At 44.7% G+C, this 17,993-nt stretch overlaps 1 protein-coding gene across 4 annotated transcripts in view; it reads left to right on the top strand.

Moving 5' to 3' along the window:
- The window catches only part of Epb41l4a (erythrocyte membrane protein band 4.1 like 4A), a 210,830-nt gene that overhangs the window by 86,442 nt on the left and 106,395 nt on the right, over window positions 1-17,993 (top strand). For all 4 annotated transcript variants that reach the window (XM_063277376.1, XM_006254584.5, XM_006254583.5 and 1 more), the window contains one exon: window positions 1,812-1,916. In XM_063277376.1, the coding sequence (XP_063133446.1) occupies window positions 1,812-1,916 (105 nt within the window). The remainder of the gene's footprint in view (window positions 1-1,811; window positions 1,917-17,993) is intronic.

Here is a 17,993-nt window from a genome sequence, read left to right as displayed (position 1 = left end):
GGCCAGCTCTCCTGTGTTTTGCCCAGGTGAGGGGCAGGGCCAGCTCTCCTGTGTTTTGCGCAGGTGAGGGGCAGGGTCGGCTCTCCTGCTTATAACAGCTGGCAAGAGGCAGACTGGCTGTCCTGTGTTCACACCATCAGGGTTAGTATCCATGCCACAAGAACAGCTCTCCAGCACTGCCCTGGCTAGACACAGGGAGAGCTCTGCCACTGTGACACTCTCAGGCCAGTTCTCCCATGCCTAAGCCACCAGGGCCAGCTCTGTTGCTCAGGTGAGATGCAGGACCATTCTCCTGAGTGCTGCAGCAGGTGAGAGGACCTATGACACCAGGACCAGTCTTCCCAAACTAACCACATGAGTAGTCCAGGCTGGCTCTCCTGCCTACTGCAGGCAGCAGCAAGGGGAGGGCATGTCTCTCCCCCATGCCCATACCATGGCTCTTCCATGTCTACACCTCCAGGGCCAATTGTACCGAGCGCAGGTGAGGGAGGGGACTCTCTCAAGTGGTGCAACCAGCAAGGGAAGAGTCAGCTCTCCCATTCTCCTGCTCTGGGTGTCAGCTCTCCCGCTCTGCCGGGCGAGGTGTGGGGCTGGATCTCTCATGCTAATACCTTCGGATAGGCTCACCCACATCCACAACACCAGGGCCTGGTTTACTGTGCTGCCCAGGGGAAGTGCAGGACCCACTCTCCTGAGTGCTACAACGTGAGATTTAAGGCCAATTCTGCATGGCCTTCAGACACTGAGATGACTCTAGGAAGCAGCCCAGACCAGGGACATCTGGGTGGCCTTTGAGGTAGCATGGGCCACAGACATCGATCCAGACCCCTGATACTGCAGGGCCTCAGACTCAAACGTGGCCCTCAGCAGTAGCATGGGTTGGGACTTCACCACAGCTGTCTCAGGTGTCAGTGGAGGATACTCACAACAGGCTGGTCCTCACCACCCTCATGTCTCCACTTCTGCCCCTCTTCAGAGTGTACACACGGTTGCCTTCTCTTTCTCTCCCATCTCTCCACCACGCACTTGTTCATCATTGGTGCCTCTGGGGTCTTTTGAACACACACCTGCCTGTGGGTGTCTTCAGCCGGTCCACCATCACATGACAGCTGGTGTGCCGTGTGTCTTTCATGTGTTCCTGCCACCACGTGGCAGCTGGTTTGTCTCTGGGTTTCTTCAGTGTGTGCCTGCCACCATTTCAGAAGTCACTTTCCAACTGACAGAATGGTGGGAATTTTAAGCTTCTGTAATGATTAATAAATTATTGAATGTTCTTTACGTAGAGGGTTACCTATCTTTAAAGAGTCATTTGGGGGATAGAAAGATGGCTCCGTGGTTAAGAGCACTGGCTGGTCTTCCAGAGCGGCCAAGTTCAATTCCCAGCATTCACATGGCAAGTTGCTCACAACCATCTAGAATTCCAGGAGATCTGGTGCCTTCTCACCGGTTCCTGTTGCCATTAGGCATGCACATGGCACACAGACGTACATGCAGACAAAACACCTATACATATAAAATTAAAAAGTGAAGACTCACTTCATCCTGGAGATAATTTATAATCCTGTAGTAGGAGGTGTTTGCGTTAATTTAATGCTTCTAAAGTTTAAGGCGATTGTCAAAGGCTGTTTCTTTAATATACTGTCATTTTAGCACATCTGTCTTTGTGACTAAGGGAAAACCCAGAGAGAGCAGTGTGGTCTAACAAGGTTGTTCCCCTGAGAGGGCAGCTCATAAGAGATGAGAATTTGATTGTGTCCCATGGAGAAAGACTCGACACCTTGTTAAAAAGCAATCTGTGGATTATTTTGCAGAAGTCAACCAAAGGTTCCGTTGTCCTTGACCATGTTTTCCGTCACGTAAACCTCGTGGAGATAGATTATTTTGGTCTGCGATACTGCGACAGAAGCCATCAGACAGTGAGTACAACGAGAGCTCGCCTTAAAATTGGTTATAAATTTCTCTCTCTCTCCTCTCTCTCTCTCTCTCTCTCTCTCTCTCTCTCTCTCTCTCTCTCTCTCTCGCCTTTCTGGGTGTGATTTTAGGTGTTTGGGTTTTTGGAACTGAAAAACGACACTGGAAACTTGACTCTCACTTTTCCGTGGTAATTTCTTTGTACTTTTTTTTTTTTTTTGTCTCACAAAAGTCTGTAGAGATGCTGGCTTCACCACTTCTTTGCACAGAATTCCTTTTGCAGGTGGCTCATGTGACCTCCACTGTTGCCCCCAGTTTGTAGCGAGGCTCTTTCTGTATGTGCTGTTTCGTCGACTCACTGTGTCAGGAGGAAGGATTCTCTGGAAAGGACAGCCACGATTGCCTTTTAAGAAAGGAACTGAGGAAGGAGAATATGTGTGTGTGTGTCCTGCCTCCTACCGCAGCTTTGAGGGTGTCTCGGGCTGTTAAAAGGAAATGAGTATAAGTTTCCATTCTTCAGTATGGTGGAGTAGGGACAGTCTACCTTTCCTGTCCACTGGTTAATTCAGGAGACGGTCCTGTCTGCTATGAAGCTTGCCACACTGCTGACTTGGGAGGTGACAGACTTTGAAGAACAAAGAATTGTTGATTTAGTCTAAGAAAGATTTTAACCTCAGATAGATAGTTTATGCAAAAGTGCTCAGGGGCTTGTCTTAGAAATGCCAGGATGCTGTGGTGCTTGAATATGCTTGGCCCACAGGGAGTGGTGCTGTTAGGAGGTGTGGCCTTGTTGGAAGAAGTATGACCCTGTGGGGTGGGCTTTGAAGCTCTGCCCAGTGTGGCAGAGTCAGTCTTTTCCTGACTGCCTTTTGATCAAGACGCCAGAACTCTCATCTCCTTCTCCAGCACCAGGCCTGCCTGGATGCTGCCACGCTCCCATCTTGATGATAATGGACTGAACCTGTGAGCCAGCCCCAATTAAATGTTGTCCTTATAAGAGGTGCCTGGTCATGGTGTCTGTTCACAGCGGCAAAACCCTAACTAAGACACTGGCCATTTATTTCTGTCCTGTGCAGCTGTATGAAATGAAGGGTTCTTCCTCTTCCTTTAGGTCTGCTGGCTTCCCATGACCATTTGGGGATGAACTCAGTACAGAATGTGGCCCTAGGAATTCCTTATGGTGAGAAGAGGCAGGGAAGTGGGGTGCTAATAGTGAAATGTGATTTCTTTAAAAGCTAGCTTCACAATCTATTCCATTAAATAAAACAGAAGTAAACATTTGGGATTTTGGTAGATCTGCACAGAGAACTGTATTCTACAAGGCTACATAGTCAGAGATCCACTGAGCTCTGTCCCGTATAGACCACGGGTCACTCTTGTAGAACTGTAAATGTATACAGAATGAGTAAACTCGAGGCTTTGGAAGGTACCTCGAATTGCATTCATATTTTATTAGTAATATTTTCCTAGTGGAGACAAGTACAGTTTCCTGATTGATGTCAGACCTTGCCCGGGAAAAAGTGACTTGCTAAAATTACACAGACCTTATCTGTCGGAAGATGATTCAAGTGCAGTGTCCTCATGTGTGGGAGAGAAAAGCTGGAAAGTCAGAGGGAAGATACATCTGATGGAAACAGAGGCCGGAGTGGTACATTGCTGGATGAGGTCCTTTAGTCAGGGAACGCAGGTGGCCTCTCGAAGCTGGAGAGAAGGCAAGGAAATGGCTGCTTCCCCAGAGAGCTTCTGGGAGGAACTCATCCTGCCTGCGTTTTTATTTTATCCTGGGAAGATTTCGTTTTGAACCTAAAGCCCCCAGAATTACAAGCAGATACATTCCCATTGTTTTAAGCTGTCACGTCGTTGGCAATTTGTTGCAGCAGCAGGAAAGCAATCCTGGTGGATTTGTGGAGGAGAATCTCATTCTGCTTGCTTAGAAGTGCAGGACTTTATAGTGTGGGTTTTCACATCAGGCAGAAGAAGCCTGCAGCACTGCTAAGCTCCTTGAGTGGTGATACCTTGTACCCTCTATGGCGTACGAGCAGGGTTCCTTTATAGTTCATGCTGCTGGATGTGTGTCCCTGATGGGCAAGCAATGTTGCTGCTTTGCAGAGCTTGGGTTTCTTGCTGTGAGAGAGGGATGGGGAGACCTGTTGGCCACTAGTGTTAGAATTTAGCACAGTTGTCTTGATTTTAAACATTAAGATGTTGAGACTAATCAGAGGACGGAAGGAACCAGGCCACCTTTGAGGGTTTCAGAGACAGTTATAAATGGAGTATAATGCGGTAGAATGGATAGCTGCGGTCAGGAGTCACAAATATCTTTGAATCTCTTCCTAAGGAGAGTCCCATGTTTCTTCCTTAAAAAAAATGCTGATGTTGCTTCTTTAGCCCTTAATATCTGAATGATGCTGTTTTGTTTTACTATAACGGAACACCCGACGCTGGGTAATGAGTAAAGAAAAGAGGTATATCTAGCTTAGTTCAGGAGTTCGAAGGCATGAGGACCTCATGGACGTTGGCACACCGGCAGCAGGGATACGTCTGTGGGAAGGGGAGATTACGTGGCAAGAGAAGTGGGACAGATTACAAGAGACCATGATTGTTCATTCATAGCAGCTTTCTCCAAAGAGCTAAATACATCACTTCCTCCTGGGGCAGCTCCTTCAGTGATCTAACTATTCACCACTATTAAAGGTTCTATACTATACTAAAAGTTCCAAATATTGCCATACCAAGGAGCAAGCTTTCAACACACGAGCACTTGGGCGGTAATTAGCTGTGTTCAAACCATAGTAGGAACCTGTTCTGTATTGAAAGTAAAATGCCTCTGCCCTCAGCTCTTATGAGTGCCATGGGACCAAGCAGATTTTCATGAACGATCTCCATAGATTAGAAGGCATAAGGCATGTAAGTGGCCTCTCTTGTGGGAACTAGAGTGAGGGAAAGCAGTGCTCATTGTCTTTTATCAAGTAGGAGGAAGTGAACGGTCTGAAGGAAAGAGGAGAGAAAGTCACAAAGGGTCTAGATTCTTATAAATCCTTGGGAAATTTTGAAGAAGCGTATGATGACATTGGATCAATAGTAAGGGTACAATGGGGTGTCCCAGCCAGTCCTGGCCCCTGCAGTAGCAGTTATAACCATGCTGTCTCTCAGTATTAGAGTTGAGGCTCCCCTAATTGCTCTTTCAGAGACGGAAGTCTCAGACTCTTGGAACTTTTCTCAGAAGACAGAATTGGAACTGTCTCTGACACTCATGCTTCTAGACCTGCCATCCTCTGACTTCAGGAAGTCACAGAAGGGGAAAGATCCCGCACATGGGTAACAGTGACACATGGGTGTCCTCTTCCTTCAGTGAGCCAGCCCTCGACTTCACCAGAACAGTTGGAACGAACGTCTTGTTCCTGGATCACTCCCTTCACAGAGACCACTGTCCCTCTTCTGTCACAGCGCAGAGTCCCAGTGCCTCTGTCCTGAGTGGCGTCACCTCTCCCTCTGGGGTAGCTCTAAGCTCCTTCTTTACTCTTGCTTTCCCAGCAGAGGTCTCATGGGTTCCTCCTTTTCTTATAGCTTCCCGTTGTTCATCTTTGCTCTTTATGTCTTTTGTACAGAGGCTGCCAGAGGCACGCTTTGCCTTTACAAAGAACCCGCCTTTCTGCCGCGTTCACGACTGTGGCTTACTCTTTCTTGAAATCTTACTTCATTATAGTGACAGCCCTGACTTCTCGTTTTTTTTTATTTTTTTTTTTATTTTCAGACTTTATTTTTTTCTGGTTATTCTTTATCTTCACTTTTCCTCTGCCTATTTCATGAGACACTGAGTTTGGTCTTTTGTTTGTTTGGTTTTGTTGTTTGTTTGTTTGTTTGTTTGGTTCTGTGTTTTTACATGGGCTTCATATTTAATAGACAAGCACTTACCACTGAGCTCTATTGTCAGCACCAAATATGGCTACTCATCGGGGTTTTATCCTTGATTCCCCGTGTCCTAACTCTGCAGAGGTCCACGCATACAGTGCTCCCTCCAGATGTTCTGGTGTTGAAGGTAACCTTCTCCACTGAGCGTGGGCAGACAAGCTCCCTTCTCTGCACACTTTGCATCTAGATGCTGTATTCTGCAACATATACGAGGTCTCATCTGCTCTGTATTTTAGAAAGTACCTAGACTGCCTGACGATGTTGCAAAGAAGGAAAGCTTTCCACACTTCCTGCCCGTGGACCTGCCTGTGTCTGTGGCATCTTTAGGTACCCGGTAGGGGAGCAGAGGACGAACATGAAGCAGGAAAATCCATCAGTGGCCCCTTTGACTGTGGCATATATGGAGTGCAGTGGTCCAGGGAGAGTGAGGACAGCAGATGAGGGGAGCCTGGGGAGGAAAACCACAGGAAGAATTGTTTCCCCTTCCGGGAATGACAGGGGCATCCTCACGAGGCTATGTAATGCCGACAAGCTCTCATTTTCCGAGGATAAATATGTGTTCTTCCTGGGCAGTGCCATCTGCTCCGTAGATAAATTGTTGTCTAAAGAGTGATAATTTCTGCTCCTAATTAGTGTCTCCAGCCCAGGTATCTTGAGAGACACTGCCGGGTGCAAAGACATTAGACTCAAGGTTGAGGGGGTCTGGCTTTAAACTACGTTCTGCGCCCCCCCCCCCAGCCCCCAGGAGAGCTGTGTGGCACTGGGTGAGCCTTTCTGAACTTCTGCTTCATGTTCTGCAGTCATACAGTGACAGTACCAGCCTCACGGGATGGCAGTGAACACGGAAAACACCTCTCTAAATGGCAAGGCTGGTGGCTTAAATTGTGTATCGAGCGCACATGTCAGGTCTTCCTCACCGCTCAGATAGCCTTTCAGTGCCACAAATGTGCCTTTGAAATGAAAACTTCTTTGTCTTTCCCCTGAGGTCTTCTCTGCTCTCCCATGTTTCTGAGAGCAATGTTTTTTTATTTTCATCTACTTAAAAAAATATTTACCTTGCATCTGCTTCGAGGATATATCATCATGACTTTGGTAGCTGCAAATCTTGGCTTACTATAAATATTGATATTGTAATGTCTGTCTTATCACTCTCAGTGGCTCATTGAATTTAAATTTAATAATTATACTGCACTTTGTCTTCTTTCTTTCCTTTATCACTTCTGTCCTTAAATTTGTATTTTTCTTTCACTTTCTCCAAAAAACTTTCTTCTCTGTAGCTACAGATTGATTTATTGAGATAAGTCGGGCTATCCTCCAATGTACTGTAGCTGAGGCTAGCCTCAAACACCTGATCCTCCTGTCTCTGTCTTCTGAGTTCTAAGATTACAGTTATGTGCTACCATGCTGGGCTCACTTACATTTTTATCAATAAAAATATTTATCCTTAAAATATTGTAGATATGTACATTGAAAATTCAAACTATTTCCTTGAGAACTTAAAAGCCCTAATTGTTGAACGCAAGTATAATTTTCATATAATTAATTAAAGTATTATACTAGTATTAAAGGGTCTTTTTGTAATTATGTGTCTGTGTATATCTAATGTTTTGTAATTATGTGTCTGTGTATATCTATATGTAGGCGCGTATACATGAGTATGCAAGCCCCTGGATGCTGTGACTGTGAGATGTCCACATGGGTGCTACAAACTGAACTCAGGTCCTCTGCAAGAAGAGTGTGTGCTCTAGCTGTTCGGCCATCTCTCCAGCCCCGGCAAGCCCTCATAGTTGCCTCTTTTACATCAGTGAGCGAAGGTTTTGATAGTATACGATTGTTTAAATCAAACCCAGTGGGCTGTGTTTTGCAGCAACAGTAAATCGACCTCTGAATCTCACTGGTGGAACGCAAGGGAGTCTTATTTATTGCTCTGCTCAGGGCGGTCTTCTTTAAGTCACACGAAAATCAGGTTCCAGCAGAGCGTTTCTGCTATATTATCACCATGGCATCTTCCAGCCCGTGCTTTTTTGCAAGCGAAACAACATCCTCTAGGTCATCAATGAGCTGGCTTCCAATGGTTTAGGAAAGGTCTGGAATTTTATTCCCCAAGAAAAGACTTCCGCCAGAATATTCTGAGTTCCCAGGAAAGGTGGTGAGCTGTACTTCTCTGGGCCACGTTGTGAGTCAGACATTACACATATTAGAGATTAACTAGGCAATTAGAAATGCCCATAATTAGTTTCGTAAGACTTCCATCTAAACCGGGTGCTCCTGAGAGGGAAAAGGGCTATCATTAAAAATTAAGCCTGGACAGTTGGTATGAGCAGAGCTGTTAGCCTCTCAACCATTTCTCTTCCCCTGTGTGTTACATGCTATTTGGAGGCTGGTAGGAAGGTTCAGCGGGTGAAGGTGCTGGCTGCAGAAGCTTGGCAACCAGGTTCAACCCCTGGAACCCACAAAAAGGTGAGTGGAGAGACTCAACTCTGCACAGTTGTTTTCCGACCTCTACATGGGATCCGTGGCTCCAGTGTCTGAACATAGACCATGCATGCACACATATAATAAAAATCTTGAGATGCTAGTAGATTCGTTTGCATTCCCATAGACATTTTGACTGGACTTCCTGTCTTTAATCCTGACATTTTCCCAATCTTCGTTGTGGTTTTCTCTCAGAAACCCAACTTTCATGGTGTCTCATCGTGGCTTAAAAGTCTTTAATAGGATTCCCAAAGAGAAAGCCTCAACTCTTTTTTTTTTTTATTAACTTGAGTATTTCTTATATACATTTCGAGTGTTATTCCCTTTCCCGGTATCCGGGCAAACATCCCCCTCCCCCCTCCCCTTCCTTATGGGTGTTCCCCTCCCAACCCTCCCCCCATTGCCGCCCTCCCCCCATCAGTCTAGTTCACTGGGGGTTCAGTCTTAGCAGGACCCAGGGCTTCCCCTTCCACTGGTGCTCTTACTAGGATATTCATTGCTACCTATGAGGTCAGAGTCCAGGGTCAGTCCATGTATAGTCTTTAGGTAGTGGCTTAGTCCCTGGAAGCTCTGGTTGCTTGGCATTGTTGTACATATGGGGTCTCGAGCCCCTTCAAGCTCTTCCAGTTCTTTCTCTGATTCCTTCAACGGGGGACCTATTCTCAGTTCAGTGGTTTGCTGCTGGCATTCGCCTCTGTATTTGCTGTATTCTGGCTGTGTTTCTCAGGAGTGATCTACATCCGGCTCCTGTCGGTCTGCACTTCTTTGCTTCATCCATCTTGTCTAATTGGGTGGCTGTATATGTATGGGCCACATGTGGGGCAGGCTCTGAATGGGTGTTCCTTCAGTCTCTGTTTTAATCTTTGCCTCTCTATTCCCTGCCAAGGGTATTCTTGTTCCCCTTTTAAAGAAGGAGTGAAGCATTCACGTTTTGATCATCCGTCTTGAGTTTCATTTGTTCTAGGCATCTAGGGTAATTCAAGCATTTGGGCTAATAGCCACTTATCAATGAGTGCATACCATGTATGTCTTTCTGTGATTGGGTTAGCTCACTCAGGATGATGTTTTCCAGTTCCAACCATTTGCCTACGAATTTCATAAAGCCGTTGTTTTTGATAGCTGAGTAATATTCCATTGTGTAGATGTACCACATTTTCTGTATCCATTCCTCTGTTGAAGGGCATCTGGGTTCTTTCCAGCTTCTGGCTATTATAAATAAGGCTGCAATGAACATAGTGGAGCACGTGTCTTTTTTATATGTTGGGGCATCTTTTGGGTATATGCCCAAGAGAGGTATAGCTGGATCCTCAGGTAGTTCAATGTCCAATTTTCTGAGGATCCTCCAGACTGATTTCCAGAATGGTTGTACCAGTTTGCAACCCCACCAACAATGGAGGAGTGTTCCTCTTTCTCCGCATCCTCGCCAGCATCTGCTGTCCCCTGAGTTTTTGATCTTAGCCATTCTCACTGGTGTGAGGTGAAATCTCAGGGTTGTTTTGATTTGCATTTCCCTTATGACTAAAGATGTTGAACATCTTTAAATAAAGAGGTGTTTCTCAGCCATTCGGCATTCCTCAGCTGTGAATTCTTTGTTTAGCTCTGAGCCCCATTTTTTAATAGGGTTATTTGTTTCCCTGCGGTCTAACTTCTTGAGTTCTTTGTATATTTTGGATATAAGGCCTCTATCTGTTGTAGGATTGGTAAAGATCTTTTCCCAATCTGTTGGTTGCCGTTTTGTCCTAACCACAATGTCCTTTGCCTTACAGAAGCTTTGCAGTTTTATGAGATCCCATTTGTCGATTCTTGATCTTAGAGCGTAAGCCATTGGTGTTTTGTTCAGGAAATTTTTTCCAGTGCCCATGTGTTCCAGATGCTTCCCTAGTTTTTCTTCTATTAGTTTGAGTGTGTCTGGTTTGATGTGGAGGTCCTTGATCCACTTGGACTTAAGCTTTGTACAGGGTGATAAGCATGGATCGATCTGCATTCTTCTACATGTTGACCTCCAGTTGAACCAGCACCATTTGCTGAAAATGCTATCTTTTTTCCATTGGATGGTTTTGGCTCCTTTGTCAAAAATCAAGTGACCATAGGTGTGTGGGTTCATTTCTGGGTCTTCAATTCTATTCCATTGGTCTATCTGTCTGTCTCTGTACCAATACCATGCAGTTTTTATCACTATTGCTCTGTAATACTGCTTGAGTTCAGGGATAGTGATTCCCCCTGAAGTCCTTTTATTGTTGAGGATAGCTTTAGCTATCCTGGGTTTTTTGTTATTCCAGATGAATTTGCAAATTGTTCTGTCTAACTCTTTGAAGAATTGGATTGGTATTTTGATGGGGATTGCATTGAATCTGTAGATCGCTTTTGGTAAAATGGCCATTTTTACTATATTAATCCTGCCAATCCATGAGCATGGGAGATCTTTCCATCTTCTGAGGTCTTCTTCAATTTCCTTCTTCAGTGTCTTGAAGTTCTTATTGTACAGATCTTTTACTTGCTTGGTTAAAGTCACACCGAGGTACTTTATATTATTTGGGTGTATTATGAAGGGTGTCGTTTCCCTAATTTCTTTCTCGGCTTGTTTCTCTTTTGTATAGAGGAAGGCAACTGATTTATTTGAGTTAATTTTATACCCAGCCACTTTGCTGAAGTTGTTTATCAGCTTTAGTAGTTCTCTGGTGGAACTTTTGGGATCACTTAAATATACTATCATATCATCTGCAAATAGTGATATTTTGACTTCTTCTTTTCCGGTCTGTATACCCTTGACCTCCTTTTGTTGTCTGATTGCTCTGGCTAGAACTTCAAGAACTATATTGAATAAGTAGGGAGAGAGTGGGCAGCCTTGTCTAGTCCCTGATTTTAGTGGGATTGCTTCAAGTTTCTCTCTATTTAGTTTAATGTTAGCAACTGGTTTGCTGTATATGGCTTTTACTATGTTCAGGTATGGGCCTTGAATTCCTATTCTTTCCAGGACTTTTATCATGAAGGGGTGTTGAATTTTGTCAAATGCTTTCTCAGCGTCTAATGAAATGATCATGTGGTTTTGTTCTTTCAGTTTGTTTATATAATGGATCACGTTGATGGTTTTCCGTATATTAAACCATCCCTGCATGCCTGGGATGAAGCCTACCTGGTCATGGTGGATGATTGTTTTGATGTGCTCTTGGATTCGGTTTGCCAGAATTTTGTTGAGTACTTTTGCATCGATATTCATAAGGGAAATTGGTCTGAAGTTCTCTTTCTTTGTTGTGTCTTTGTGTGGTTTAGGTATAAGAGTAATTGTGGCTTCGTAGAAGGTATTCGGTAGTGATCCATCTGTTTCAATTTTGTGGAATAGTTTGGATAATATTGGTATGAGGTCTTCTATGAAGGTTTGATTGAATTCTGCACTAAACCCGTCTGGACCTGGGCTCTTTTTGGTTGGGAGACCTTTAATGACTGCTTCTATTTCCTTAGGAGTTATGGGGTTGTTTAACTGGTTTATCTGTTCCTGATTTAACTTCGATACCTGGTATCTGTCTAGGAAATTGTCCATTTCCTGAAGATTTTCAAGTTTTGTTGAATATAGGTTTTTATAGTAAGATCTGATGATTTTTTGAATTTCCTCTGAATCTGTAGTTATGTCTCCCTTTTCATTTCTGATTTTGTTAATTTGGACGCACTCTCTGTGTCCTCTCGTTAGTCTGGCTAAGGGTTTATCTATCTTGTTGATTTTCTCAAAGAACCAACTTTTGGTTCTGTTGATTCTTTCTATGGTCCTTTTTGTTTCTACTTGGTTGATTTCAGCTCTGAGTTTGATTATTTCCTGCCTTCTACTCCTCCTGGGTGTATTTGCTTCTTTTTGTTCTAGAGCTTTTAGGTGTGCTGTCAAGCTGCTGACATATGCTCTTTCCTGTTTCTTTCTGCAGGCACTCAGCGCTATGAGTTATCCTCTTAGCACAGCTTTCATTGTGTCCCATAAGTTTGGGTATGTTGTACCTTCATTTTCATTAAATTCTAAAAAGTTTTTAATTTCTTTCTTTATTTCTTCCTTGACCAGTTATCATTGAGTAGAGCATTGTTCAATTTCCAAGTATATGTGGGCATTCTTCCTTGATTGTTATTGAAGACCAGTTTTAGGCCGTGGTGGTCTGATAGCACGCATGGGATTATTTCTATGTTTCTGTACCTGTTGAGGCCCGTTTTTTGACCAATTATATGGTCAATTTTGGAGAAAGTACCATGAGGAGCTGAGAAGAAGGTATATCCTTTTGCTTTAGGATAGAATGTTCTCTAAATATCCATTAAGTCCATTTGGCTCATGACTTCTCTTAGTCTGTCTACATCTCTGTTTAATTTCTGTTTCCATGATCTGTCCATTGATGAGAGTGGGGTGTTGAAATCTCCCACTATTATTGTGTGAGGTGCAATGTGTGTTTTGAGCTTTAGTAAGGTTTCTTTTACATATGTAGGTGCCCTTGTATTTGGGGCATAGATATTTAGGATTGAGAGTTCATCTTGGTGGATTTTTCCTTTGATGAATATGAAGTGTCCTTCCTTATCTTTTTTGATGACTTTTAGTTGAAAATTGATTTTATTTGATATTAGAATGGCTACTCCAGCTTGCTTCTTCTGACCATTTGCTTGGAAAATTGTTTTCCAGCCTTTCACTCTGAGGTAATGTCTGTCTTTGTCTCTGAGGTGTGTTTCCTGTAGGCAGCAGAATGCAGGGTCCTCGTTGCGTATCCAGTTTGTTAATCTATGTCTTTTTATTGGGAAGTTGAGGCCATTGATGTTGAGAGATATTAAGGAATAGTGATTATTGCTTCCCGTTATATTCATATTTGGATGTGAGGTTATGTTTGTGTGCTTTCATTCTCTTTCTTTTGTTGCCAAGACGATTAGTTTCTTGCTTCTTCTAGGGTATAGCTTGCCTCCTTATGTTGGGCTTTACCATTTATTATCCTTTGTAGTGCTGGATTTGTAGAAAGATATTGTGTAAATTTGGTTTTGTCATGGAATATCTTGGTTTCTCCATCAATGTTAATTGAGAGTTTTGCAGGATACAGTAACCTGGGCTGGCATTTGTGTTCTCTTAGGGTCTGTACGACATCAGTCCAGGATCTTCTGGCCTTCATAGTTTCTGGCGAGAAGTCTGGTGTGATTCTGATAGGTCTCCCTTTGTATGTTACTTGACCTTTTTCCCTTACTGCTTTTAATATTCTTTCTTTATTTTGTGCGTTTGGTGTTTTGACAATTATGTGACGGGAGGTGTTTCTTTTCTGGTCCAATCTATTTGGAGGTCAGTAGGCTTCTTGTATGCCTATGCGTATCTCTTTTTTTAGGTTAGGGAAGTTTTCTTCTATGATTTTGTTGAAGATATTTACTGGTCCTTTGAGCTGGGAGTCTTCACTCTCTTCTATACCTATTATCCTTAGGTTTGATCTTCTCATTGAGTCCTGGATTTCCTGTATGTTTTGGACCAGTAGCTTTTTCCGCTTTACATTATCTTTGACAGTTGAGTCAATGATTTCTATGGAATCTTCTGCTACTGAGATTCTGTCTTCCATCTCTTGTATTCTGTTCGTGAGGCTTGTATCTACAGCTCCTTGTCTCTTCTTTTGGTTTTCTATATCCAGGGTTGTTTCCATGTGTTCTTTCTTGATTGCTTCTATTTCCATTTTTAGTTCCTTCAACTGTTTGATTGTGTTTTCCTGGAATTCTTTCAGGGATTTTTGCGATTCTTTCAGGGATTTTTGCGATTCCTCTCTGTAGGCTTCTACTTGTTTATTAATGTTTTCCTGTGTTTCCCTAAGGGAGTTCTTCATGTCTTTCTTGAAGTCCTCAAGCATCATGATCAAATATGATTTTGAAACTAGATCTTGCTTTTCTGGTGTGTTTGGATATTCCATGTTTGTTTTTGTGGGAGAATTGGGCTCCGATGATGCCATGTAGTCTTGGTTTCTGTTGCTTGGGTTCCTGCGCTTGCCTCTCGCCATCAGATTATCTCTAGTGTTAGTTTGTTCTGCTATTTCTGACAGTGGCTAGACTGTCCTATAAGCCTGTGTGTCAGGAGTGCTGTAGAGCTGTTTTCCTCTCTTTCAGTCAGTTATGGGGACAGAGTGTTCTGCTTTCGGGCGTGTAGTTTTCCTCTCTACAGGTCTTCAGCTGTTCCTGTGGGCCTGTGTCTTGAGTTCACCAGGCAGCTTTCTTGCAGCAGAAAGGTTGGTCTTACCTGTGGTCCCAAGGCTCAAGTTCGCTTGCGGGGTGCTGCCCACGGGCTCTCTGTGGCGGCAGCAACCAGGAATACCTGCGCCGCCCCTTCCGGGAGCTTCAGTGCACCAGGGTTCCAGATGGCCTTTGGTGTTTTCCTCTGGCGTCCGAGATGTGCATGCAGAGTGCAGTCTCTTCTGGTTTCCCAGGCGTGTCTGCCTCTCTGAGGGTTTAGCTCTCCCTCCCACGGGATTTGGGGGCAGAGAACTGTTTATCCGGTCTGTTTCCTTCAGGTTCCGGCGGTGTCTCAGGCAGGTGTCCTGCCGCTCCTGGGCCCTCCCCCACGGGAGCCCAGAGGCCTTATACAGTTTCCTCTTGGGCCAGGGATGTGGGCAGGGGTGGGCAGTGTTGGTGATCTCTTCCGCTCTGCAGCCTTAGGAGTGCCCACCTGACCAGGCGGTGAGGTCTCTTTCCCACAGGGTCTGGGAGCAGAGAGTTGCTGCGGGCCAGGATCCGCGGGTTGAAAGCCTCAACTCTTACGTGATACCTTGCAAGCCCTTCAGGATGTACGACCCTTAGTTACTCTTCCTGGCAGTGAGAGGGTGCAAGTCACCCAGACCCAAGTTCCTGGTGCATGGCTGCAGGGCTCCTCTGCTCCTGCCAGCATTGTCTCCAGTGCTTGTATGCTGCCTCCCTGCCTGACCACCTGCTTGCTCTCCCCTCCATGCTCCTGGGTAAGTCCTATTACCCATGTCTTATCACCCACATCTCTGACTTTTTTTCCTCCTTGACCCTTTCCCCCACTGTCTAGGAATGACTTCCATTTTCTTCCTCTCACACGTTACTAGTACCTTGTTTATAAACGTCCTGAGATTGGTTATCACCACCCATTACTGCTGGGTAAACCTCTGAGCTGGTTTAGGAGGAAGATCTCTCCCCCTAATCCTGTGTGCAGACCAGGCAGAGGGTAGAGCTTCCAGAAACAGGTACCCGCCCACATTCCAAACGGTGTCTCCCCGCTATCATCATTCTTGGAATTCCCTCCCCCAACTTCTTCCACTTAAAGCACAGTTTACCTTTCAAAAGTGGCTTTACCAAGAGGTGGGGGCAGTTGGTTAGCTTAGAAATTTATGGGATGACAAGGTGTGTCACACACGTGATATTTCTGATGCGCTGGCAGCTACGAGGTGCTGCTTGAGCAGCTCTTGTGTGCAACGAGCGGGTAGTGCGACGTGTAAAAGGACAGGTGTGGCATGTGAGGACTTGGGGGACGGCTCTCTGTGGTGGGACGACTTTGGACCTTCATTTCTGTTATTACATATAATGACGCTCGTAGTAAAACGTGTTTCTCTGTAGTGCATAAGCCATGCTTAACAAAATCGGAACAGACGGTGTTTTTCTGAAATGCTCCCTGTTTGGAGAGGGTCTCATCTCTCTTGAGAGGTCTTACAGTACATCATGGGAGTTCGGGAGCTGACGTGTGTGAAAGGACCCTGGGAATCGCTGTGAGGGAGCTGCCAAGTGGGCTTCATGCTTTCCTCATGTAGCTCCTGGGAGAAGCAGAGCTGATTTGATTGATGGAGTTTCTTCGTAGGCTGTGTTGGTTTTGACAGGACGTTGTCAAAGTGTGTGAAAGGCTTCGATTGCCCTAGAGTGGGCTTCTGCCTTGTTCTGTTCTCCCTTTTCAGCCTGTCATTAGTATAGGCAACGGTGTGTCTTCTGCAGGTCTCTCTCTCTCTCTCTCTCTCTCTCTCTCTCTCTCTCTCTCTCACACACACACACACACACACACACACACACACACACACACTGTGTGTGTGTGTGTGTGTGTGTGTGTGTGTGTGTGTTTATCAGGTGTATGGAGAAGGAGGGATTGAATTCTTAAAAGATCTTTATTAATGGCACTCAGTGTTCTCAATTAAAAAAAAAAACAACTCAAACTAGAGTAAGGCAAACAGAGTGGTAAAGGCTCAAAGAAAAGCTAGCAGAACCGAGACACCAGCGAGAGCACAAACACTTAAACATGTATGTACGTGTGAGTGCATAAATAAAAGACGAGGTATGGCGTGGTAAACATTCTTCTACCAGAGAAACAGACGGCTGAGAAATTTAATTTATACCGTATTAGTCTTACAAAAGGGATCCTGCTGATTTTGTTTCCAGTGAACATTTGATTAAGTTAGACTGCCTTCTACCTAGTTAAGTCAGTGTAATCTATAAAGGATAGAATTTCAGATGTTTAATTGAGGATGATTTTGTTTGATTCAGATGTGGAAGCAGCGGCTTAGTAGTTAATGATTCCAGACCCTTCCTTCTTCCCTCCCTCCCTCCCTGCCTGCCACCCCTCCTACCTGCATTCTTTCTTTCTTTTCTTTTTTGATACGGGAGTCTTTCCATGTAGTCCAGGCTGAGCTCTAACTTGCCACACCTGCCCATAAATCCATTTAAATCCATATGTACCACCGCACTTGGCCTACACATCCGATTACCTAGTAGGACTTTTTTTTAAATCTGTAGAATTATGGCATGAATCTCTGGCAGATTAATTAGCTTTGATTTAACTTCGTTCTGAACCTCAAGAGGATTGCGACTGCTATGTCCTCCATGAACAGAATAGACAGGCAGATCGGGCTATGACAGCCAAAGTCTGTTCTTGCTGTTCTGTCTTTAATTTTCAGGAACCAAATGGCCAGTCATCTTTTAGCTGTACCGTCTATTCCAGGCAAGAGTCGCCCAGGACTCGTTTGAGATTGGCGTATGCTCGTTCCGACGGCTGCCTGCTTTTGAGCCGTGTAAAGCTTGATGTATGCCTCATGAGTTAACAATGATTTACAGTTTAGGGGTCCCCCGGTCAAGATAGCTCTTGAGTTTCTTTTGGGGTTCAGGATATTCTCTGGGAGGTATTTATTTAGGAAGTTTCTTTCTTAAACCCATCACCTTTACAGCCTTCCTCTCACAGCTCTGGCCTGGCACTGTGTTTGCTGTTTCTCGCCTCAGTTTAATTAAGCAGCCGATCTTCCCTGGGCAGCTGCTGTACCTCAGAAGGGAGGTCTGATGTCCCTGGTTCCGAGGAGTTTATTCCCAGGACAGAGACAGTAGATGTTCAGATAGCAGGTGGTGAGTGCTCTGATGTTAAGATGACATTGCACAATGGCGGGGGTGGGGTTGGGTGGGGGGTGGGGGGTGGGGGTGGGGGGAGGAGGGTGTCTGCTGGGTGCTCAGCAGTCATCTTGGAGATCAAATGATAGTTGAATTATACTAATAGGCGGGCTCATGGGGTGGTGGTATATGCCTTTAATCCTAGGACTTGTAAGACGGAGGCAACAGATCTCTGTGAGTTCGAGGCCAGCCTGGTCTATGTAGTAAGTTCCAGGATAGCCAAGGCTACAATAGAGAAACCCTCTCTCAAAAAAATAGGAGTGCTATGGTAGGCAGAAAACAGCTGCCCCTTGGCCCTAGGAAGGGACAAATAGGTATCTCAGACCTGAAGATATATCATG

Source organism: Rattus norvegicus, chromosome 18, assembly GCF_036323735.1.
Source record: "Rattus norvegicus strain BN/NHsdMcwi chromosome 18, GRCr8, whole genome shotgun sequence".
NCBI lineage: Eukaryota > Metazoa > Chordata > Mammalia > Rodentia > Muridae > Rattus > Rattus norvegicus.
The sequence above is the reverse complement of the archived record's forward strand: the minus strand, read 5'-3'. Positions and strand labels throughout refer to the sequence as shown.